We start from the raw sequence: 23,998 nt of genomic DNA, 5'->3' as shown, positions 1-23,998 counted from the left end.
TCAGTAATATGTTAATTATACCTGGGCTGATTACAAAAAAAAATCTTAATAATTTTTAATTATAGAAAGAAGACCTTTATAATTTTTTTCCATCGCATTTATTAATAGAGGAGAACATGAACTTCTTGTTGAGTGTAATTCTCAAAATTATATTCTTTGACTAGTTTTGTTAAATTTCCTTTTCCCATAGGAGAAGAAATGAATAAAAAAACAAAAAAAAAGAAATAAAAAGAAAAGGATATAAAAAGATCTAGAGTGTTCCGCTCCACAAGACCTTTAAGCAAAGTCTTCGAAGAGCAGCCACAACAACAAACTCCATCTCCTTCTCTCTCTCTCGCTCGCATCTCTCCTCTTTTGTTTTTAGGGTTTTCTTAAAAACGGAGAAAAGATGTTCAGAAGAGGACCTTCGAGCAAGAGCGACAACACCAAGTTCTACGAGATCCTCGGCGTCCCCAAGACCGCCTCACCTGAAGATCTCAAAAAGGCTTACAAGAAAGCCGCCATCAAAAACCATCCCGACAAGGGTGGAGATCCAGAAAAGGTCTGATTCCTTCGATCCCCAATTTATTACACAGATTGTCTGAAAAATTCAGCTCGTGTCGGTCTGGGAAAATCTAAGTTTTTTGTTTTTTGTTAATAATTTGAATTGGATTGTCCGATCGATTAGATCTTCGTAATTAGATCTGAAATTCGATAGCTTTAGGTTAACTGGTTCGTGTCTCTGTGCAGTTCAAGGAGCTAGCTCAGGCTTATGAGGTTCTTAGCGATCCGGAGAAGCGTGAGATCTATGATCAGTACGGTGAGGACGCGCTCAAGGAAGGAATGGGTGGTGGAGGCGGTGGTCATGACCCCTTTGACATCTTCTCCTCCTTCTTTGGTGGTGGCGGTGGACACCCTTTCGGAGGTTTGTCTTTGTCTCTTATCACACAATCGATTTCGCCTTTTTGACTTTTGAATAGATGATAAAGGTTTGATTTTTTTGGTTTTTGATTAGGTGGCAGCAGCCGTGGAAGGAGGCAGAGGCGTGGTGAAGATGTTGTTCACCCTCTGAAGGTTTCTCTAGAGGATCTTTATCTCGGAACAACGAAGAAGCTCTCACTTTCAAGGAAGGCTTTGTGCTCAAAGTGTAACGGGTTAGTACTTTTTAAGTTTATGCATGAAAGAGTTGTTTTACTGACGTTAATTTGATTTTATGATGGCAGAAAGGGTTCGAAGTCTGGAGCTTCGATGACTTGCGGTGGATGCCAGGGATCTGGAATGAAGGTCTCCATCAGGCAGATCGGGCCTGGGATGATTCAGCAGATGCAGCATCCTTGTCATGACTGCAAGGGCACTGGAGAGACCATCAATGATAGGGATAGGTGTCCACAGTGCAAAGGAGAGAAGGTTGTCTCGGAGAAGAAGGTGCTTGAAGTAGCTGTGGAGAAGGGGATGCAGCACAGCCAGAAGATTACATTCAGGGGACAAGCAGATGAAGCGGTTAGTGATGATTTTACTCATTTTGGTAATTATATTATTCGTCTATTGACTTTGTACTCTTTTTGGAAACAGCCTGATACAGTCACTGGAGATATAGTGTTCGTCATCCAGCAGAAGGAGCACTCAACCTTCAAGAGAAAGGGAGATGATCTCTTTGTGGAGCACACCCTCTCTCTAACAGAAGCCCTCTGTGGGTTCCAGTTCGTCTTGACACACTTGGACACAAGGCAGCTTCTCATCAAATCCAGTCCCGGGGAGGTTGTGAAGCCAGGTACGTATCTCAATCATGATCCCTATTAGCCGGTTTAGTATGGTCCAATTGTACATGTAATTTAAGTTGGTTTAGTACAATCATATCTACTCTGCACTAAACCAACTTAAATTACATGTACAATTTTACAATCATATATACTCTGCACTAAACCGAATTAAACCAACTTAAATTACATGTACAATTGGACCATACTAAACCGGGTAGTAATCCCTCTATGTTATTCACAGCCTCTCTCTTTCTTACAGTGTTGTGTATTTTGGTTTGTTGATAGATTCGTACAGGGCGATAAGTGACGAGGGAATGCCGATTCACCAAAGGCCCTTCATGAAGGGCAAGCTGTACATCCACTTCACTGTAGAGTTCCCGGACAGTCTGAGCCCGGACCAGACAAAGGCCATTGAAGCGGTTTTGCCAAGGCCTGCAAATGCGACTCTGAGCGACATGGAGATAGACGAGTGCGAGGAGACGACGCTGCACGATGTGAACATTGAGGATGAGATGAGGAGGAAGGCTCAAGCTCAAAGAGAGGCTTATGATGATGACGACGATGATGAGGAAGGCCCAGGCGGTGCTCAGCGTGTGCAATGCGCCCAGCAGTGATGTGACTTGCGCGGTTTAGTGATATCTGGTTACGATTTTTTAGTAAGACTTTTGCCGATTCTGTGGCAAGAAACTCGTCCTAATTCAAATGCTGGTTACATTTTTGTTTGTTTTGTTTTGTTTTTCTGAATAAACTTCTCTAGTTCTTGGATCTTGTTACTAGTTCGGGTTGTACGAAACTATAGTTTGGATGTGAACTTAGTAATAGAGAATGCGTTTGTTTAATAGACACAAGTGAAGACTCGTACACAATGTTACTACTCTTACTACATCTAGACATTGTCTGAGTTGGGACATTCGTCGTCTAAATTTTGACCATTCAACCCCAGTACAATTCACAAACAAGAGCTACTTACTTATGGTGCGACAATGTGTAGATGGACGGCATCGGATTTAGAGAAATCTCGAGACATCAGGTCGGCTGGGCGGCTTTACTCGGCTCAGTGAAGTAAGCGCACCACCTCGAATGCCCATTCTGATTTTCAAGGTCAGTTAGAGGCATTCACGCCTGAGAGGGACCAACCTTGTTCAGAACCACAAACAGATGGGAAAGAGATGGTCCCCCTAATATGTCAAGGCCTATGTCAACTCCCATTTACAATGAAGATAACTCTCTTCACTTATTGCATCTGTATTCATAGACGACGCGTCTGCTTCTTAATTCTCATAGGCAATGATATTACTGTTCATAAGTCTTTATAAGTTCAACAGTTTCTACTGTTCAAGACTACCAGGAAATGACATTTTCGCGGTTCTCATGGGTTCATGCCAAGGAGCCAGTACCCTGGTGGGACAGTTTCGCGGTTCTACTAATGTGTATTTACTTGAAACACATTGTGCTTATGAGATTGACTCACACCTTTGCTTGAGCTTTATGAATCAGTTAAGCGTTTTAGACAATTCAGAAATTTATCTTTTTTTTATTATCCACAATCTATAATCTGCAAGTTGATATATTAATAAATTATAATTATTATAAAATGTATCAATTTATTATAATTCATGTCTAACAGTTTTAATAACACTAAATTAAACTGTAAAATCGATAATTGATATGTAATAAAAGTAGAGATTGTATGATGATGTAGTTGTGGATTTGACTAATATTAACAAAAATTGAACTGTATATTACTGCATGGAGTGGTTTAATTGAAAAAAAAAACTTTACATAATTATTTATAAATTGTATTTTAAAATAAAAATAAACTCCACATTTATAGTATAAAATAAAATCATTAATAAAGTTTATGCGATCTGCAATTTGTTTTATTATTTATAATTTTGTAAAATAAAAATTAGGGGGGGAGTCTCCTTGGGGTTTTTTTGTGGAAAATTTTCCATCTTTGGGGTCTTAACTAAACCGGTCCGGACTGATATTCCGGTTGCGGTTCAACGGGTTGGAAGGCCCGTCAAGTTAATTGGGTTTAAATGTTAGAATCCTAAACTCGACACCTAAAATCACACGTATTTGGGAAAACGAGGGACTCAATCAAAACTTTCCCACTAAACATTCTCTTTTCACTGCATAAGAAAAGGTGTGCCATTATCACGGCGACCGTTTCTTCGCCTTCGCCTAAATCGCTCGTAGCCGCCGGAGGAGAAGGAGAAGACGCAAGGGTTCGATTTCGTTTCTCTTCCTCTTTTCATGTTTCCTTAGCCCTAGATTTAGAAGCCTGTATCTCGACAAAATACATTGCTAGATTCTGTTGATTCTGAATGTTTACTAGGGTTTATGCATGCTTCAAGTTAATCCTATTCGGAATCCTAATCTTTGGTTTCCTGCAGCATTGTGCTCGTTGGTAGTCGAATTCTCGAGACGGGATAATGGTGAGATGAAATTTCATTCGTTACTCTTCCTTCCATTATAATTGCTCTGATTCTCCAGAAGATCGTGGCTCTGATGTTTTTATACTTGAGTTTGTAATCTGTTGTACTTTGGAAAATTGCAGTCGGATATTAGGAAGTGGTTTATGAAAGCCCATGAGAAGGGCAATGGGAATGCTCCAAAACCGACGTCTTCCAAGGCAGGCGCTGCTGTGGCGGATGCTAAGGAGTCTGCATCAGTAAAATCAGAGCAGGTGAGGCTTTCTTGCTCTCTATGTATAGTATGGTGTATGGGTTTAGTGGCGTTTGCTTGTGAGGGTTGCATGAAACTTGGAAACACGTATGTTTATTTTGTCGTTACTTGTTTTTCAGAGTCATTGAGAGTGAGTTATAGGTGAAACAGTTATGCTAGTTGCTATTATAATCGTATATATATATTTGGTTTGTTTACTGGCGTTTTTTTAAACACTTGGAGCTTGATTGACAGGCTAGTGAAGACTTGGAAACTGCTGCTCGGAAGAAAACGAGCAAGTATTTTGCTAAAGATAAAGCAAAAGCTAAAGAGGAGAAAGGGGTGGAAGAGCTTCCTGTCAAGAGGAAACTTAAGACTGACACAGATGATTTAGGCAAGACCCGTCCAAGAAAGGCTATCAAGGTTGATGATGACGATGATGATGATGATTTTGAGGTGCCTAGTGCGAAGAAGTCTCGTGATAGCACTCCCAGCAAAAAACTAAAGACTGGGTCAGGTAGAGGTGTCGCAACTAAAGCTGTTGATAATGACGAGGCTGATGATGGTGAAGACGCCCAAGAAAAGGATACTCCTGTTAAATCAGGCGGAAGAGGCCGTGGCGGTAGAGCTGCATCAGGGGCCTCAACTGGTGGAAGAGGAGGTGGAGGTGGAGGTGGAGGTAGAGGGAGAGGTGGGTTTATGAATTTTGGTGAAAGGAAAGACCCGCCTCATAAAGGAGAAAAGGTCTGTACGTTACTTGATCGAATGTCTTATCATAGTTGACTGTCCTGGGTCTTCATGTTATACTGACCTTTCTCTGTTTCCAGGAAGTTCCTGAAGGCAGCCCTGATTGCTTAGCTGGATCGACCTTTGTTATTAGTGGAACACTTGACAGGTATTTCATTGTTTCATACTTCTCGCCTTTCCCAAGTTTATTTTGTTACAGTTTCTTATACATTCTTGATATTGCAGTTTAGAAAGAGAAGAAGCAGAAGATCTGATAAAGCGGCATGGTGGTCGTGTTACAGGCTCTGTTAGCAAGAAAACGGTATGTCTTCACGCCTTATATATGTTTTTTTTGGATTGAAGGTAATGGCATAGAACTAAAATCCTTGATTGCAGACTTACCTTTTGTGTGATGAAGACATCGGTGGAAAGAAATCTGAAAAAGCTAAAGAGCTGGGGTGCGTGCCCATTGATGCATATTAGTTACAGTAAATTTTGAGTTGTTTTTTTGGTCCTCAAGCATTCTGACTTGTATATTTTGTTTAGCACTAAGTTCCTTACAGAAGATGGCCTATTTGACATGATCCGTTCCTCTAAACCCGTAAAAAAGTCTCTACCTGAAAAAACAAACAAAAGCACCGAGAAAGTCAGTGCACAGCCGAAGATAAGTCCTCAGAAAGAAGAGACAAGAGGTATGAACTGCACTGCTATAGAGAATGCATTTTGGATATCTGGTCGTATGTTTAATAATCCTTTTCCAGAAATTGCTCCTTTGGTTTCAATAGATGCTTTAGCAGTTTACTTTGTTGCCATTTCTTCTCATTATCCCTGTAATTAATAGTGATCACAATCATTTCTAGGCAAACCTTTAGCAAAAAGTTCGCCCAACAAGGTCCCCCCACCATCTTCCCCGGCAAAGGGGAAAAAGAAAGTTATCCAGTCTTCCTTGCCATGGACGGAAAAGTACAGACCGAAGGTCACAAATGAGATTGTTGGGAATCAGTCATCGGTATGTCATATGTGTACAGATTACTTTATGTTGCTTTTGTTCAGTGACATGGAAATGATGAATCTTTTGTCAAATTGATTGCAGGTTACTCAGCTTCACAACTGGCTGTCCCATTGGCATGAGCAATTTGGGGGTAGTGGAAGTAAAGGAAAGGGGAAGAAATTAACTGATGCTGGTGCCAAGAAGGCTGTACTTTTGAGCGGAACACCTGGTATTGGAAAAACAACATCAGCAAAGTTGGTTAGTCAGATGCTTGGTTTCCAGGCAGTTGAGGTGAGTTCATATTTGTTTTAGTTCATCGGTTAACGATCAATTTCGTGCACATTCCTTGCTTGAAAGATATACTTTGCACTTTCTATTTAGGTTAATGCTAGTGACAGTCGAGGAAAGGCGAACTCGAATATTGCCAAAGGAATTGGTGGTAGCAATGCAAATACTGTAAAAGAACTTGTCAATAACGAAGCCATAGCTTCTAACATTGATAAGTATGTTGTTGTTTGTTTTTATCCTATCACTGCTGGCAACTAGTCCTAGATGCTTGTATATTTTCCCTGACTTAAAGAAGATTTTATCTTCAGGTCAAAGCACCCGAAGACTGTTCTAATCATGGATGAAGTAGATGGAATGTCTGCAGGCGACAGAGGAGGCGTTGCCGATCTCATTGCTAGCATTAAAATATCAAAGATTCCTATCATTTGCATTTGTAATGACCGATACAGTCAGAAATTGAAGAGTTTAGTAAACTACTGTCTGCCCCTCAATTACCGGAAGCCCACGAAACAGCAGGTTTGATTAAGATTATTGTATTTGTGCTTTCTGCATTTTATTACGATATTGAATGCACAGTCTTCCATGCAGTGGACCAATGGTGGTCTCTTTGGCATGTTTGTTTTGTACCATTATCAGTTCTAGAGCTCTTGTTTATCTTCTTTTCTATTTTTACCATAAGTGCCCTGTCTATACTTAGAAGATAGGGCTATTGGGAAAATACCTCAAGTTTTTGCTTATGAACTTCGCTGTATAAAGAAAAACTTGTAAATTTCAGCTGCATTGAGGATCTGAATCGTCGTAATACTCTATTTTATCATAAAAAAATGTCTGTTCTCTTATGAAACCAACTTGTCTTCTCATTACAGATGGCGAAAAGGCTGGCACATGTTGCTAAGGCAGAAGGCCTTGAAGTTAATGATGTAAGATGCAGTACTTAATGTTCTTACTTTAACTTGCTTCTGTCTGTCAATGCTAACCAGATCTACATAGCATACATCTGCTTGGGATTAATATCTTAGCGAAAATCCTCTTCATGTCATTCTCCTTTTACTGTTGTAAATAAATGAGAATAGAAGTATTAGATTTGGTGTAAAGTATATGTGTCAGGCAAGGTAAAGGGCAAACACTCTCATTGCTCTTTTACTTTTAAAGCCTATTTTTGTATTACTTGATCTCTTTGATTCTGTTTTCTGTAATTCAAGTCCCTGGGAAATCGGATGCCAGTTGTAATAGCATAAACGTTTAAGAATAGAATTTGATTCCTGTGTTAGCTGTGTCCGTCCAGTCGTCCTGTATTCTAATGCTTCATGGTTTTCTGCTTAATCTCATAAGCATTTTGGTGGTGGGCGTTTTGTGCTACCAGTTTCTCCCCCTGCAAATCATAAATTTTTCCTTTTTGTCAGATTGCCCTGGAGGAACTCGCTGAGAGAGTGAATGGTGACATACGGTTGGCCCTGAATCAGCTCCAATATATGAGCCTGTCCATGTCAGTCATCAAGTACGATGATATCAGGCAGCGCCTGCTAAGCAGTGCGAAGGATGAAGATATTTCACCTTTCACAGCTGTTGACAAGTAATATCTCATGTCATATTAGTTCATCAATGCACATAGTAGTGTATCTTATAAGTGTATGGCATTGCTTAATTGTCTGAAGTTATAACGGTGAGAATGGATGAACGGATTGACCTAAGCATGACTGGTAATGCTTTCCTTTCAGGTTGTTTGGTTATAATGGTGGGAAGCTGAGAATGGACGAACGGATTGACCTTAGCATGAGTGATTTTGATTTGGTTCCCCTAATTGTACAGGTCTGTACTTTTGGATACTTGAGAGGTTCTTTGTGATTTCTTGAACAGTTTCCCACATGAGAATGTCGAGCTTGGAAATTTGTATCTCATTTAACTTTAAAGACATTTTATTTTCTTTCCCTCTGGCAGGAAAACTATGTCAATTATAGGCCAAGTTCAGCCGGCAAAGATGAGGCAAAACGAATGGACTTACTTGCCCGTGCTGCTGAATCTATTGCGGATGGAGATATTATCAACGTGCAGATTCGGAGACATAGGCAATGGCAACTCTCTCTATCTTCCTGTGTCGCATCTTCTATTCTCCCGTAAGTTGCTTCCAGTTATTGAGAATAAAATTAACCAAAATAGCTATTCTTTTTCTCTTACATGAAGTTTGTGTTGCCGATGAATATCCCCTTTCCTACCCTCTAGTGTATTTGACTATTTATTTTGTTTCTATGCTTTCTTAAACCTATCCTCTTATTTTGCCATGTATGTGTATGTGTTGTGTGACTTGTGTCTTTGTTACGGATATCTCTCCGGTGTAGAATTCCAGGGATAGAAAGATGCGTTGTGCTTTCTAATACTTGAGAACTAACGTATACTTGTTTTGTTTGACTAGAGCTTCGTTGATGCATGGATCAAGGGACGTGCTAGAGCAGGTAATGTTTTTCGGCTATCATTCAGTTTACCTCCTTTTTCCGATGATGCATATCCATATTCCACATGATGCATTCTTTTTTTGCATACGTTGTTGACTCTGCAATCCACCACTCATATGTCGAAATTAGAGTTTCGTAAAATGAGATCCTTCCTAGGATTTAAGACTTGAGCATGTTTATGGATATGGTTATGGCATGAGCATGTTTCTCCGTTTTGTAGCTCTGAAGCTGCCTAGAATATGATGATATTAACATTGCATAGTTGTGGACGCAATTATTGAATGCAGGGAGAACGCAATTTCAATAGATTTGGTGGGTGGCTTGGCAAGAATTCTACGGCGGGAAAAAATACGAGGTTGCTGGAAGATCTGCATGTTCATGTCCTTGCTTCCCGTGAATCCAGCTCTGGAAGGTTGTTTCCACATCTCTTTCACTATTTACTACCTTGCTCTCTTCATATTTCATCAGTCTGTGAAAAGACAAACTTTTTTAACCTCCTGCCTTTCTTCTCGTCAATGTTATGTTTCTTATTCCAACTTTCTATTACTGTCAATGTTTGACCACAGGGAGACTCTTCGCGTTGATTATCTACCCCTTCTCTTGAACCGCTTGACGAGTCCACTCCAGACACTGCCTAAGGTTTGACTTATTAACATCTGTTTTTTATTCATTACCGCAGTATACACTTGTTTGTATAATATCGAGGACAAGGTTAATTAACATGATGAGAATTCTATGTAATATGTGAAAATATATACCCAGGATGAAGCTGTTTCAGAAGTTGTTGAATTCATGAACTCCTACTCTATAAGCCAGGAGGACTATGATACTATTATGGAGTTGGCGAAATTTAAGGTATACACGATTTCCTTTTTTCACTAAATATCACTACTAGAGCTGCGACAATGAATCTCTAATAATGTATTGTAATCTCTACGAATTCAGGGACGTGCAAATCCATTAGAGGGTGTCGCACCTGCAGTGAAAACAGCCTTGACTAAAAAATACAAGGAGACGAGTAAAACCAGAATGGTACGTGCTGCTGACATGGTGCAGCTTCCGGGGTTGAAAAAAGCGCCGAAGAAGCGAATCGCTGCAATGCTTGAACCAAATGTTGAAAGTTTGGGGGGTGAAGATGGCGTGCCGTTAGCAGAGAATGAAGAAGAAAACGAATCAGACGCTGAAGACTCAGGTACTGTGCATCTTTGTGAACTATTATAGTAGAACTGGTTCTGTATAATCAGTGACTGAGTCTCAGAAAGACATAACAAAATCACCTTAGGTAATATCTAGTAGGACTTGCGAACTACTTGACCAGATGTAATCCTGACTGGGTTTCTCTTTTTTTGCTTTTGATATTCCAGAAGAGGCAACTAATGGAGAAAAGCTGGAGTCAAATCTAAAAAGTTTGAATGCTAGAGGTCGGTCTTATTACTTCATATGATCAGTTGTGTTTTCCTTTAGAAAAGTCAGCCTAGAAACATATCTTGGCTCTGTACTTGCCAGAATCATTACTCCACATCACTTAGCATCATATCTAACGAACTATATATATAATTGGGATGTGCAGGGATCCAAGTTGAAGTGGATTTGAAAGGAGCTGGAAGCTCAGGAGGTACAAGGAAGGCAGCTGGTAGAGGCAGGGGCAGAGGCAAAGCAGCAGATGCTTCTGCGGCTGAGAAGAAGGCTACAGGACGAGGCGCCGGTGCCAAGAGAAAGAGATGAGAAAAAGCCAAAATCGTTTCGGTTTTCAGGCAATTTTATCAAGAAACGTCTCTTCTTAGAATGTTCATGTTTGGATATAAAGCCATTTTCGCTTTGTTTTTTTTTTCTTCCTGGATTTGACAAATGAAGTTTATGCTGTCACTGGAGTTTAGGGCGGATTCTAGTTTGTATCGAACGCAGAAGACTTTGCTCTTTTAACTGAATTGCAAAAAAAAAAAAAAAACAAGTACAAGAAGACTCAAAACCTTCAAAATGAGTGTATAGAATGTAAACTAAAACCTCATTTCGATTGTTAATTCTGCTGTGTTCTCTGATTTTGATTGCAACATCAACCCTATCTCTGAGTAAGGGTAGAGACACTGATGACTGTAATGCATTATTAATCAGAAGCAGCATTAGAATACAATAAACACACTATCATAACAACATACAGACCAACGCACAACAATCTTTAGTTTTTGTTTTGTTGCGACATAACACATGGAGTTCATCTCTGAAGCAATCCTCCTTTTGGTCTTAAATAATCTTTTTATTATTATTTTAGAACCAAAATCTCTTCCTAATGCTCCCACACCTCTGAACTTCAGACTCGGTATATTATATATAGCATAGTTTGACAATAAAAACATCTTCTCGTCTCTGACAAGAAAGAAAAAGAAACAACAATACAAGATCTTAGATGTTGCTGAGGAACAACCGCTTGATAAGCCAAAGCTGAAGCAGTATTATACCTTTGCCAACAATATGCTGGCACTAGTTTTATTAGCTAGAACCAGATGCAGCCGCGCATGTTCCTTTAACACCTCTTTCATTCAAAGAATGTTCATCACTCGCTTCTGATCTTCTACTATGCTCATTGTTAGGTTCAGCAGGAGTGTTGTTATCTAAGCCATTTGATGATACAGGTTCAGTCCCTGGTCTAGTACTGTCTTCTCTCGTTTCTAAACGTTCCATCATGCGGGACACGGTGGCTATTCCGGCACTGACCTCTCTTTTAACCTCAGAGCCAAGTTCTGCAATGGAAGTGCTGCGTGAAAAGAATCTATCTTTCCAGCTCCTCGTGTTCTTTGATATTGATTCTTTGTATCTACATTGTGCATAAGGAACCACTTCGGATTGTTACAAAAACATATACAGACCAAAGGTAGCTTGATAGAGATGGGATACCTCATTGAGACAGCATTTAGTCGAGACTTAAGAGACTCTGAAAATGATTGGAGCTCTGATGGTCCAGCTCTATCTTGATCACTAGAGGTAGGCTGATTAGGAGACCTGTGTATTGTTAAACAAGAGAAGGCTCACATGGGCTGCATGTAACTACACAGTCAATTAAAAGGCGAGAGTTCAGGTAAAGACCTGTTGTTTGAAGGAGAAACCTGTGGCTGCATGTTTGAATGAAGAGAACCCTCTCCTAAAGTATTTTGATGAGAGAGAGGAAGGTTTGTGACAGTGTCACTCTCATCTCTCTGGGATGGAGAGGAAGGCATTGGAGGATGAGGTGGAGAAGCATTGGAATGCGGAGAGAACACCCTGAGCTGTGGATGACCTTGAGTTGATGACCTGCTTCTGTGACCTTCTCTTCTTGCACCATGTCTTGCTCGGCCAATAGCAGCAGCAGCAGCCAAGTGCTGAATGATACGTTCTTCAATCTCTGCATTATCCACCCCTACTGGGAGCTGCATTTAAAGAAAATTTGTAAGAAAGATGCAGCTCTCTATTCAAATAATCCACTAGCAAAAGAGATGTAAGATACTCCCTCCTTTTTTCAAAAAATGACATTTTAGAAAAACAAATTTTCTTTTAAATTACATGACGTTTTCAGTTTTCAATTTTCAATGTATAATTTATTGGATTTTTATGTTATATGACTTTTATATTCTGTCGTTTTTTTTGTTGGTTGAAAGTGGTTAAGCTGATAGTTAATGATATTTTTGTTTAAAAATATGCAACACTAAACATTTTTTTAAATTTTTGTGCCCAAACCTAAAATGTTTATAATAAAAGAGACACATACATGTTGTAATTCAAAGTCACCAAGAGTTGGATGACGAAATATGGTAGCATTTCTAGGTGGATTGATGCGGAAACTCCTCTCCTGTACAACAGCCTCAAGCAACTCCTGACTGGTGAAACAGAGAAACACACACACATGATTCATAACTTGAACATCCAGCAAAAAAAAAAAAACTAAAAAAGTATTACAAGGAGAGAAAAAAAACCTAGTGGGATCTTTGAGACTAATTGATTGCCAACACATTGGGCACTGTGAACTCCTTTGACACCTGAACCACAAATGCCACATGATCTAATAAGTTCACACAAACAATAAACAAGGATACAAAAGCTTGAGGTATGAGAGTTTCTCTTATTCTCTCTTACCACTCAAGGATGCATTGAAGATGATACTCATGCTTGCAACTAGTCAACTGCGATAGATTAAAAAAAAAATGGTAATCAATCAACGTCATACAAAAACAAACCAAATATAATATTGAGACGACATACAGTTGAAGGATCAGAATCGCAGAAGACTTCAAGGCAAATGCTACAGGCATCATCACAAGGGTCTTGGATTCCCCCTTGAACAAAAGCTGCTGCTGATGTCAAATGCCCTTCAGACGACGTCGTCTTGTCTCCCGCTCCCTGTAATGTAATTGTTGACACCAACAAGACGTTTCAGCATATACATTTGAGATTGAGCACAATTCACCACCAAAGAAAATCAAAATCTAATGACATAACAATAAAAAGAAAAACATGTATATATAACAAGCAAGCTCATCATTGTCTCAAGCAAATGAAATTAAACGGGGAAAAAAACAAAGATTAAAGCCTAACCTCCATTGAAGTCGTGATGATGAGCTAAAGGAGATGAAAGAGAGAGATAATAAAGGAGGAACACGATGAAAGGAATGTATCTAGGGGGTTGTGAGAGAAAACAAAACCCTAGATTCACCCCGATGATAATGGATGAGAAAGAAATAAAGGAGAGGGAGATAAATATATGGAAAGATAAAAGACTCTTCTCTCTGCGCGTTGTCTCTTTTGACTCTCGACCCCTTCTTTTTAGTTTCTGTGTAAATTTAATTCAAGCCATTAAACGAAAAGACAACAAGTGGGTCCCAAATTATGACACGTGTTTGTACTTGTTCCTTAGATTTTTCTCTGTCCTCTCTTTTTGAAATGTACTTTCAGTTTACACTTAATCTGGACATTTTGATTTCACTCTTGGTCGAGAAAGGTACGAGCGAAGAATCATTATGTCTATACAAAAAGTAACAAATATCTGAAAAGAAATATTGTTTTCTCTCTGAATATTAACAATAATAAACAAAGAAGGAAAGATATCTAGACAAAAGTGTATTAAAAACTTCTAAAATGCAAGTAGCATTAGTGTTGATTTTGCTTGCTAGTTGATATTTTATTCTTCTTCTCTTATGAGATGCTGTTTCTGGTTCTTGTCTTGTCTTTCTAGGATGATACTTAAATAAGCAGCACTAGTGTTGATTTTGTAAATCTCGAAAGAGTTTACTCTCTTGGTCGAGAAAGGTACGACAAGGAGAATAATAGTATGCTTTATGAAATATAATGAATATATTAAAAAGTTTTTAAAACACTACAGAAGGCGGAAGATTAGAGAAAGATGTTAAAAAGCCTAGAGAAAGAAGGAGATGAAGAAGAAAAAAACGTTGGTGAGTGAGTCGATTTCACAGTTTTACAAAACCACGAACCGAAACCAAAGACTGTTCTCTGACATAAGTCTTAAGAGACCTTTCTCGTTTTCTTTATCTTCCAATATAGCCTAGACGATGAAGGATCATTGCTAAAACGAGCATGCATATTGCAAAGATCAACCCGCCTTTGCCTAGCAACCACTTCTTTGCTTTCTTCGCTTTTTCTATCCCGGTTTGAGCCCGGTCCGCCCATCGCATCTACACACAACAGTTACAAATGAGATAACTAATACAGTCAGTTCTGCATTGTTTTCCTAAAACCGAGTGCGTACCATTTTCTCCAAAGCTTCAGGAGAAAGAGAAGCCATGGCTTCTTGAGCTTTTGCTGCATCTTCTCGAGACAGCTTCATTCTGAATTGTTCGCTCATGCTAGCCATCATCTCCGGGTTCATGTTCTTAATCATAGACGTGAACATCTATCCCAAAAAAAAACAAAGAAAATACAATATATTAACATCTACAATCACATTTGTTTTCTCCAGATGGTGCGGTTGAAGCGAAAGGGTTGTCTCCTTTAAACGAAGAGGCTGTTTGGACCATCTTTTGAATCTCTTCAGGTGACATTTTGCCTAACATGCTCGAGGCAGTTTTGAACATGTCTGGTGACATGTCTCCAGCTTTGCCTCCGCTCAGAGCAGCAAGTGTGTCCGGATCAGTTTTGGAGATGAAGTTCTGGAACGTTCTGCAGGCCATAGAAAGGAAGAAAATAATTCAGACATGTAGCAGATACAGCACATCTATACAGTATTTTGGAAAGGTGTTGAACCTGATTGCTTCTGGATCATCTCTGAGAGCCTGCAATCCATCAAGATCGGTCTTAACGCCCTGAGCATGTATACCACTGTTGCTTTCTCGTTGTCTCCCAGTAACCTCTTTAGATGCCTTTTTCTTTTCTCCAGAAATAACAGTATCTTCCTCGGTTATATCTTCAATCACCACACCTAATAACCAAAACAAGATGGCAGTTTTCAGTTATTTTGCCATTCATGGATGAACCAGATCGTTGATGCAGCAAAGAAACGTCGGGTCTAACAAAATACACTATATTCTTCAAACAATTCATAAGAGAAAAAAAAAAGATTATACCGCTTGATGATGTCTCGCCAGGGCCTTCAACCTCCAATCTTTCCTTATTAACATCTCTGAATTTTTAAAGAAAAAAAAAAGAAGATAAAAATGAAATAACTATAAGAAGAACCCAAAAGAATGACATAAACAGTAATTACTACAAAAATCATACCTTAGCACATCAGCAATTGTCTCATCTTCAGGGGAAACTTCATGGCCTTACTTAGATCAGAGACGGCATCCTTATAGTATTATAAAAGTCAATGAGCATTCAGGGAATATTGACAAGGACTCTCATAAAAAAAAAAAAACAGAAGAACTCACTTCAAACAGACCGAGATCTCTGTAAGCTTGACCCCTTCTGTATAGGGCTTTTATATTTGTCGCATCATATGCCAAAACCTTCGTTAATAAAATAAAAGAACGCAAATTTATCAGAAAATCTCCAAGACAGTGTGACATCATGCACCAATGTTTTGTCAAATTCTTTTTATAAAAAAAAATGCATTTTGTTGATGATGGGTTTTCCAATGAAAACCGGTCCAAATAAAAAAAACATAAATTCAGCCCAGACAAACTGGGAGGTTGATTGTTTGTGGTTTTTGAATTGGTTTTTGGTTTTAGTTTTTCTAAAAACCATTTTTTAGACAATCAAGTTTTTAGATAATTAGATTCCCTATAATTTAGGGAAACTAGTTTTTTCAAATAACTGTTTTTTCCAAAGAAAAACTAAAATCCAAGTTTTTGTGGTTTTTTTCAAAAACTCACGACAGTTTTCAATTTTTTTTTTAATTCATGTTTTGCTATATTTATTTATTAATACATGATAAATAAATAAAAAAATAACTAATACAAGCAAATCAGATTTAGTAAAAAAACATTTGTTTAATAATAATATATAATACAAAAATAATATCTACTAAGAACATTTCTAAAACTTTTCCATAAAATAAAATTAATTTATTAATTTTTTTATGTAAAGGTTACCTGTTTTGTTATTAAATATATTGCTATTATTTATTAAAAATTTCTGATATATTCTTTTAGTAATTTAAGTTTGTGTAAAATAATAAATGTTTCAGCTAAAAATTCTTAAAAATAACATAAAAATTAAAAAAAAAAATTAAATCAGAATTTAGAAACAAAAAAAAAATCTAAAATCATATATAAAAATCCAGAATAAACATTTTATTTTCAGAATAAATATTTTATTTTTCAGAATAAACATTTTTTTCCAGAATAAATATTTTGTTTTCAGAATAAACATTTTTTTTCAGAATAAACATTTTAATTTTAATAAAAATTATTTTATTAATTTTAAAAGAAAAAGCAGAAAATAATTAAATTATTTAAAAAAAAATTATGTATGCTTTGATGATAGTATTTTATTTTTTTATTTTTCAATAACAGATATTTTACTATTCATAATATTTAAAATTTATTTTCTTTTAAAAGCAAAAACCAGAAACTAAAAACCAAAATCAAAAATCAAAAATCACCAATCAAGTTTTTCAAAAAACCAAAATCTACTGCAAAATCAAAAACCAAAAACTAAAAACCAAAAACTAAAAACCAAAAACCAAAATCCAAAAACCAAAAACCAAAATCTAGAATCTAACAAAACAATCATCACTTGGGTAATGAGTTAGAAGAGACCGTTGAGCCCAAGTCCAAGGAGGCCTAGCTCGTAGAAGTCAAAGAGGATAAGAGGATCCAGCTTAAGATGATGGCAGTGGCAGATCTTAGCGATTTTCTTTTATCAGAGTTATAATCATACTGGAGGCAATAAGCCAAAGTTTACAAATCATAGTCTGCACTGATTTTTCAATATCTTACATGCAGTTTAATATGTATACTAGATTTTGACCCGCGCTTTGAAAGCGCGGATTTATTTATTTATTTTTTTAATTGACAAATATTTAGTAAATGTCACATTTTCATATATTTGTGTTTTATTTTATAAAAGACTTAAAAATTTTATCTTTATTTATCGTATCTCATTTTAAATGACTATTTATGTTTAAAAAATTAAACTTTATTTTTTTAATGAATTAACTTGGTATAACTCTGATAAATTAATTTTATTATGGGGTTAATATTTAATTAAAAAATTATATACTTTTAATAAAGATTTATACTTTTCAATAAAAAATTCATATTTTTATGAATGCTTAAATTATATTAAGAAAAAAAAAATAATAATTAATAATAGTTGAAAAAAATTATTTGAACTTGGACTCCATAGCCCAAAGGAAAAATAAAGTGAGAATTGAATCTGATTTTTTAATAGGCCCAAATGTCCCAAGAGAGATTTGATGTGGGCTGAATCCAAAAATAATGACCCAATATAGATTTGTTATTAATATTACTTAATTGCCCTTAATGAAACATGCAATGTTAGTGAAGGAAAGGGCAGACTAAGGTAATTATGACAATATGATTCTGCTTTAATAGTATAGATATTTAATTTAACAGGGGTTCAAATGACCCGTTATCCTTTTATATATAGGTATGCCACTGGATGGTGGTTTAGATGTTTCAAGATTTTCGAGCACGTATTGCTGCAGGAACATCCAATTCACATATGTAGGATAATACAGAACGAGTTTAAAAAAGACATATATATATATTTCAAATTAATTAAAAGATATATCTAAAACTTTTCATTCAGAGAGAGCATTTTTATTTCCAATCTGATGTCTATTTCACTTACGATAATAGATAGCTATGCTATTACTCACGTCATGAACTGGCGAGGAACCAGCTCAAAGAGATCATTACCAAAACTCAAAAGGATCCACCACTCGAGCATCATACGGTTGGATCGTCTGACCTACCATTTCAACAATTCGGTATACAAAATTACAAATTCAAATCCAACATAGTCCCGCAGTTACTATGTTAATCTATAGTAGTTTAAGTCCTTTTTTAAAAGTAAGTGATCACAACTGTAACTAATGCTAATATGTTTTCTGAAATATTTTTAAATCACCAACACCTGCTAGCTTCAGAGCAAGTTGAAAAATTACGATCTTTGTGTACCAAAACTTAGGTATATATGTGGTATTACTTATTAGTGCATATATTTTTAATATTTTGTATACTTGTCGTCAAATTGGTAAATAGTTTTTACTAGTTTGTAAGCTTCTACATTTGCTGAAAACAAGAACAATTTTTTTTCTTTAGTTTTCATCATTTATACCATAAAATTAAGTCCCCAAAAAAATTGATTTAAACTATTTTTATTAATACTAGGTTCTGGTCCGCGCTACGCGCGGATAATGTTTCAATATTTGTTTTGGAAATATAGCGCGGATAATGTTTCAATATTTGTTTTGGAAATATAGATTATATTTTAAAATTTTGGTGTTTCAATTGATTAGAGGTCGAAACTATTATAATTTAATATTAAAATTATTTTTAAGTTGATAAATGAAAAGAAAAAGTTACGAAAGAGTGATGTTTTAATTAAAAATTTTTTTAGTTTTCTACTTTTCTTTGTTATTAGTTTCTATTTACAACAATCTTTAAAAATTGTTACGTTGTTTTCATATATTATGTTTTCTAAAAACATCATATTAGTAATAGTATATTTTAAAAGTATAACAGATGTACTGTTCCATTATTTGATTCAAAGTTGTTCATTTATATATATTGAAATAATATAAAGTTTAAGTGTATATTTGTATGTCATATTTGCCATTTAGTGTAGCCATAGTGATTTTTATCGTTTTATTGTTTTAGTTTATTTTTATTATGCGCTTTAACTTTTTTAAAAATATTAATATTTTCTAATTGAGAGTTGTTAATGATAGACCATATTGATTTGAAATATTTCTATAAATACTGATTATATATATAATGTTTAATATTTTAGTAATGTATAGATAAAATAAAATATCATATGAATTTTAACTAACTTAATTTTTTTGAACAGAATGATTAGTATTCTTAACTATTATATTTCTTTTGGTAGCATATTTGTATTTCTATTAGTGATTTTTTTAAATTGGTTTCCATAACATGTAATCTTTGGTAGAATTCATTGAGTTAGTAGAACTTAGTTTTTTGGTTGGTATTTGTAGATTTTTATGAAACTAATCAGTTATCTTACTGTTTTTTTCGTTTAATAGTTTTTAGCTGTATACTACGGTATATTTTTATATGTAGTAACTATTTTTAAAATAATGAGGATACATAACGATTAAAAGGTTATATCAGCTAATCACATATTCAAAAGAATGATTAAAATTTAAAAACTTGACATTGCTTTATGAAGGTAATGGATATATGTGATTCTGATTTGTTTCTATAATAGTTGTTTTTACTTGGTTGATGTTAACTTTCTAATGAGTTACTATTTGATATCGATTTAATTTTAACAAAGCTTATTTTGAACTAAAATATGTAGCTATATTTTCTTATTCGGTGTATTAGAAGCGTAAGATTTTATAAATAAAAATGAGTATGTTTAATATAATGATCACTCGAGTCATTTACAATGTACATTTTAAATTGTAGTTTTAAAATTACCCTTTTACTTTAAAATTGACATATAATATAAATTTAGAACATATGAATTTTCTTTTAAGATACAAAAAAATTCTAAAATGAATTGTTTCACTTTATTAAATTAAAAGGTAATTTGATATTCTGTGTGTTATTCTTATTTGCCTATTTAAAAAACTATTATAATTTGATGGAAAACAATACAATTTAGAAATACATAAATAGTTATATAAACCGATTATAGATACAAATATAAGAGAATTATAGATATTAACTTTATTTATTTGAGAAGTTAACAACTGAAACATTAGATTTTTTTTTTTTGCATATTTTTTAAAGTATATCTCATATATTTACCACATTCAGAGTGTTGCAAATAAAAGGTCTTGTCAACCTTCCTAGAAATGAAGTAATTCTATGGGTGCCACATAAGACAAAATATTATCAAATCTTTATTATTTAAAATCATTAATTATCATATATATTATAATTCCGTATGTTCTATTTAAGAAAACAATGAAGACTATTTTATATTAATAATTAATTATATGATTAGGGTTAATGAACAGTATAATATATGTTTAGATGAACCAAATTATTTTTCTAAGCTTAATTTTCGTGATGACATGTGTCATGGTTCAAAGGTTGTAATGTTTTCTTTTAATATATAGAGGATGTCTACGTGAAAAAATGATGTTCCCAAAAATGTAAAATAACGCATTTCAAATTCTTTGTTCATTGATAATTATATTATCCCATTTAAAATGTGTTTAGCACAAAAGGAAGGGTTTCAATATATTTTACTTGATATAAAATAATATACTCAATAATATTTTATCAGCTATTCAAAAAAAATCTATGCAATTTCTATTGAATAATTTCTTCTCATTTTACTTTCTCTTAACCGCCAAAACACTACACAAGTTCATCTTTCAAGCAGTTATCTATTTTGTATGGAAGGAGCGTAATGGACGTCTTCATTCAAATGGACATAAGCAACCTATTTTGGTGATCAGGGGGAAGCTGAGTGTTTTCTAGATATTTAGATAATTGGAAACCTTTTTTTTAGTTCAGGGTTGGACTAGTCCGTTGGTATTTTAGTTTTTAAAAATATTCTCCACATGTATAAGATTGGGCCGGAATGGAGCAAGGTTGGACCGGAACTTCAAATTGGTTTGAAACCCAGTCCGTAGTGACATGACATATTGATTGGTGGGGAATATTTCTACTTATGTGACATCCCTTAGAAACTCCAAAAATAGTACCTTTTATATAGTAGGATATATACGGTTGATAGAAGTAGAAAAAGAGAGGAAAAAAGTTGAGAGATGGTGGAAGGAAACAGAAAGCTTTGATTGTTTGTCGGGACGTGCAAAAGCTCACGTGGCAGTTTCATTCTGATTGGTTCCCGAATCGTCGGCGCACGTGGCATGTCACTTGTCACCGAGAACTCTCTCTCTTATTACAGGATCAAGTGATCAACTAGTACGATCGATTGCCGTTCTGATTTAGGATGCGTCACTTTCAGCTCTTTCCTTCTTTCTTTCTGAGTTAATTTTATTCATGTTTTTCCCACCTAAATACAAACGATACTTTGATTAATATATATATATATATATATATACAAACGATACTATTTGTAAATTGTGAATGAAAGTTTTAGTATGAACGCATTATTCCTTGTTTAAAAGTGAAGATGCAAAACATTTGGAACAAAATTATAGTGGTTTGAGTGGATTTCTTAAGAGGTATAACGAAATTGCTTGAGTATATATTAAGATCATGCATATCCTCAAGGTTTAAGCTAGACTTGAGGATGTATATGGTAGTCTTTCTGAAGCCAATGTCAAGATCAGTTGATCTGGAAGAGGAAACTCTCTGCTTCTGATAGACTGATAGTGCAGTCGATAACGTTGAATATATGAGTTATTTTTTTTTTTTTTGCTAAATGGTAAATATCATTGATGACAATGAAAGTGTGGTTACAACGTAATTGAAAACCACATTCTGCTAATAGCCAATTTGATCCTAGTGACCGCAAAAAAAAATTAAAAAACCACTAGGATACAGAGTGATTAATTCTAAGCCTCTAACAAAAGAGAACTAAAAATTAATAGGTTCAAAGAACAAGTAGAACAACAGTTTAGACACCCAAATCAAAACGCTTCTTGCAGTACCTGAACAATCAGAATATATGAGTTATTGTTTGCGTAGAATTCGTGTGAATTGGCCTTTATTTCAACAGCTCATGAATTGATCTGTCAAGCAGGCCGTAGCAGATATTTCCTAGCTGCTGCATAGCTCGAAAGTATAAGAAGTTAATAGTGTAGTTCCATAGAAATTATAGATAGTTTGTGATAACAAAAGCCTACACCAAAAATCACGTTCGAAGAATGTGATTTATGGTTCTCTGATAGGAATCACAAAGAAACAAATTGAAGCCCCCAGTTAAACATAATATCACGAGTTAGATCCTTGTATAGAAGATAAGATCGACCAGGGAATATATATATTTTCTGATGATGCCTACAATTCACCAAGGAAACAAAGGAGCATGTGGTCCAATTCTGTTCCATACTTCTGAGCTTAAAAATATTTCAGGACTCCGGCAACAGAGTAGGTCCATTTGTCCCTAATTATATGTTAAGGTGGAAATGTCTAATTAGTTTATTAATGTGAACGAACCGTATGGAGGAGTTCATAGATTTGGCGGAAACTGTGGTGACATTAAAACGAATGGTCCTATGTATGTATGCACACATACACTATCAGTTTGACGTTCATCAAATGTCATTTTCGAATTAAATTATGAATTCTTGATAAGTTTGATTCATGAAAAAAGAGAACGGTCGATATGACATCATACTTTGATATTACATAGATAATAAAATGTGGTTTCTAGCTAATAGAAAATATTTTAGCAAAAAAAAAAAAACTTATAATTGTTTGTTGTTGGATATGTATATAGCAAGTTAACAACTACGTACACATGCTGAATGACTGATGCGTACTGATGTGCTTAGCAAATTTTAAGCATGTTTAAATGCAATAGTTAAAGATTCCGATTTTTGACGACCAAAGTAATTATATCGCTTGGGCATTGGTGTGAACGGAATCTAACTGAAATGGCTCTGATTGGTGTGATTGGTGGCATATAAAAAAAAATTAAAACCAAAATCATCCGCTATCTTTATCCATTTCTTATCCCTCATATTTATCTGCGTTGTATCTTTTTTTTTCTCTTCACTTCAAAACAAGTTTAACATGTTATCAGATTCAGTTTTACTTTTCTCAACTTTGGTTATGATTCGTTCCTGTTGTGATGTGAACTTTTCAGGAAAAGAAAATCTGCTCTTTTAAATTGCTCTATATATATATATATATATATATATATATTTTTTTTTTTATATATATATATTATTAAATTGCTCTGTTTTAGTGGAGTATCTTTCCTTTGAAATCTTGAGTCTTGAAATAATTTTTCAAAAAGCCGTAAAAGTCACCATTGTGGATCAAACAACCGAAAAATAACCTTCATGTATTTCAGTTTGTGTTATAAAAACCACCCATACATCTTTTTATGAACCAATTTTGAAACACCCAACATATAAAAAAAAAAAAAATTTGGTGTAATCCAAGTATATGAGAACCAACTTTTTCTTTTGGAGAACCATGGAGAACCAATTATCATACACAAAACATCACGCAACAAATTTTACTACGAATGAGCACATATATAGAAAGCCAGCTACAAAAAAAAAAATGAGCACAAATATATTTAAAATTGCATTAGGGCTCAACCATGACTTTTCCGTCAGTAACTGAGTTGGTCATCATTTTCAGAGACTTAACGTTTGTTTTTTTGGATGGTCTATTGTTTTGTTTGATGAATCCACCCAAATACCTACTCGAGAAAGGGCCTTTAAATTATAAATTCATTGCTTTATTTGACCGGGCTTGGCGAGTAATACGGAACAATAGATTTCCAATAAACACATTATATATAAAGTTTTTTAATATATTTAATCCGTTGATCTAGTGGATATATTGATCAAAATTTCACTACAGTTGAACTTATATAAATTAATAATATTGGAA

General features: G+C 35.1%; 3 protein-coding genes and 1 pseudogene across 4 annotated transcripts; 2 read left to right on the top strand and 2 right to left on the bottom strand.

Annotated features, from left to right (window-relative positions):
* The first annotated feature begins 264 nt into the window (after nt 1-264).
* On the top strand, nt 265-2,580 carry LOC103851419 (chaperone protein dnaJ 3). Its single transcript, XM_009128273.3, has 6 exons — nt 265-541; nt 730-904; nt 995-1,133; nt 1,203-1,479; nt 1,552-1,750; nt 2,025-2,580. Exons 1-6 carry the CDS (start codon nt 389-391, stop codon nt 2,351-2,353), a joined length of 1,272 nt encoding a protein of 423 aa, XP_009126521.2. The 5' UTR covers nt 265-388; the 3' UTR covers nt 2,354-2,580.
* Nucleotides 2,581-3,785: 1,205 nt separating this feature from the next.
* Nucleotides 3,786-10,826, top strand: LOC103851417 (replication factor C subunit 1). Its single transcript, XM_009128270.3, has 23 exons — nt 3,786-3,970; nt 4,139-4,180; nt 4,303-4,431; nt 4,665-5,153; nt 5,237-5,304; nt 5,382-5,457; nt 5,532-5,593; nt 5,682-5,827; nt 5,996-6,144; nt 6,229-6,417; nt 6,508-6,629; nt 6,723-6,930; nt 7,281-7,334; nt 7,818-7,987; nt 8,133-8,223; nt 8,353-8,528; nt 8,825-8,864; nt 9,152-9,276; nt 9,431-9,503; nt 9,627-9,719; nt 9,810-10,056; nt 10,229-10,285; nt 10,435-10,826. The coding sequence occupies exons 2-23, from the start codon at nt 4,178-4,180 to the stop codon at nt 10,587-10,589; spliced, it is 2,922 nt and encodes a 973-aa protein (XP_009126518.1). The 5' UTR covers nt 3,786-3,970; nt 4,139-4,177; the 3' UTR covers nt 10,590-10,826.
* A 142-nt stretch (nt 10,827-10,968) lies between these two features.
* Nucleotides 10,969-13,672, bottom strand: LOC103851418 (E3 ubiquitin-protein ligase RHF2A). 2 transcript variants are annotated; one of them, XM_009128272.3, is made up of 9 exons: nt 13,428-13,672; nt 13,095-13,232; nt 12,969-13,015; nt 12,809-12,871; nt 12,604-12,712; nt 11,946-12,265; nt 11,757-11,861; nt 11,321-11,676; nt 10,969-11,228 (listed from the first exon to the last, which is right to left on the bottom strand). In XM_009128272.3, exons 1-8 carry the CDS (start codon nt 13,431-13,433, stop codon nt 11,352-11,354), a joined length of 1,113 nt encoding a protein of 370 aa, XP_009126520.1. In that variant the 5' UTR covers nt 13,434-13,672; the 3' UTR covers nt 10,969-11,228; nt 11,321-11,351. The 2 variants fall into 2 exon arrangements, with proteins under 2 accessions (XP_009126520.1, XP_009126519.1); XM_009128271.3 differs by having other exon boundaries at nt 11,098-11,676.
* Nucleotides 13,673-14,148: 476 nt separating this feature from the next.
* On the bottom strand, nt 14,149-17,333 carry LOC103851743 (annotated as a pseudogene).
* Nucleotides 17,334-23,998: the final 6,665 nt, after the last annotated feature.

The sequence above is a fragment of the Brassica rapa genome, chromosome A02, assembly GCF_000309985.2.
Source record: "Brassica rapa cultivar Chiifu-401-42 chromosome A02, CAAS_Brap_v3.01, whole genome shotgun sequence".
In the NCBI taxonomy this organism is placed as follows: domain Eukaryota; kingdom Viridiplantae; phylum Streptophyta; class Magnoliopsida; order Brassicales; family Brassicaceae; genus Brassica; species Brassica rapa.
Note: the sequence above shows the minus strand (reverse complement) of the source record. Positions and strands in the feature narration are given on the sequence as shown.

Coding starts and splice junctions, on each gene's coding strand:
- LOC103851419 (XM_009128273.3), top strand. CDS start 389: ATGTTCAGAAGAGGACCTTCGAGCAAGAGCGACAACACCAAGTTCTAC. Junction 905..994: donor CGGTGGACACCCTTTCGGAG/GTTTGTCTTTGT, acceptor GTTTTTGATTAG/GTGGCAGCAGCCGTGGAAGG. Junction 1,480..1,551: donor GGGGACAAGCAGATGAAGCG/GTTAGTGATGAT, acceptor TTTTGGAAACAG/CCTGATACAGTCACTGGAGA.
- LOC103851417 (XM_009128270.3), top strand. Junction 4,432..4,664: donor CATCAGTAAAATCAGAGCAG/GTGAGGCTTTCT, acceptor CTTGATTGACAG/GCTAGTGAAGACTTGGAAAC. Junction 6,145..6,228: donor TTGTTGGGAATCAGTCATCG/GTATGTCATATG, acceptor AATTGATTGCAG/GTTACTCAGCTTCACAACTG.
- LOC103851418 (XM_009128272.3), bottom strand. Junction 12,266..12,603: donor GTGACTTTGAATTACAACAT/GTATGTGTCTCT, acceptor CTTTAAATGCAG/CTCCCAGTAGGGGTGGATAA. Junction 11,862..11,945: donor GTTTCTCCTTCAAACAACAG/GTCTTTACCTGA, acceptor AACAATACACAG/GTCTCCTAATCAGCCTACCT.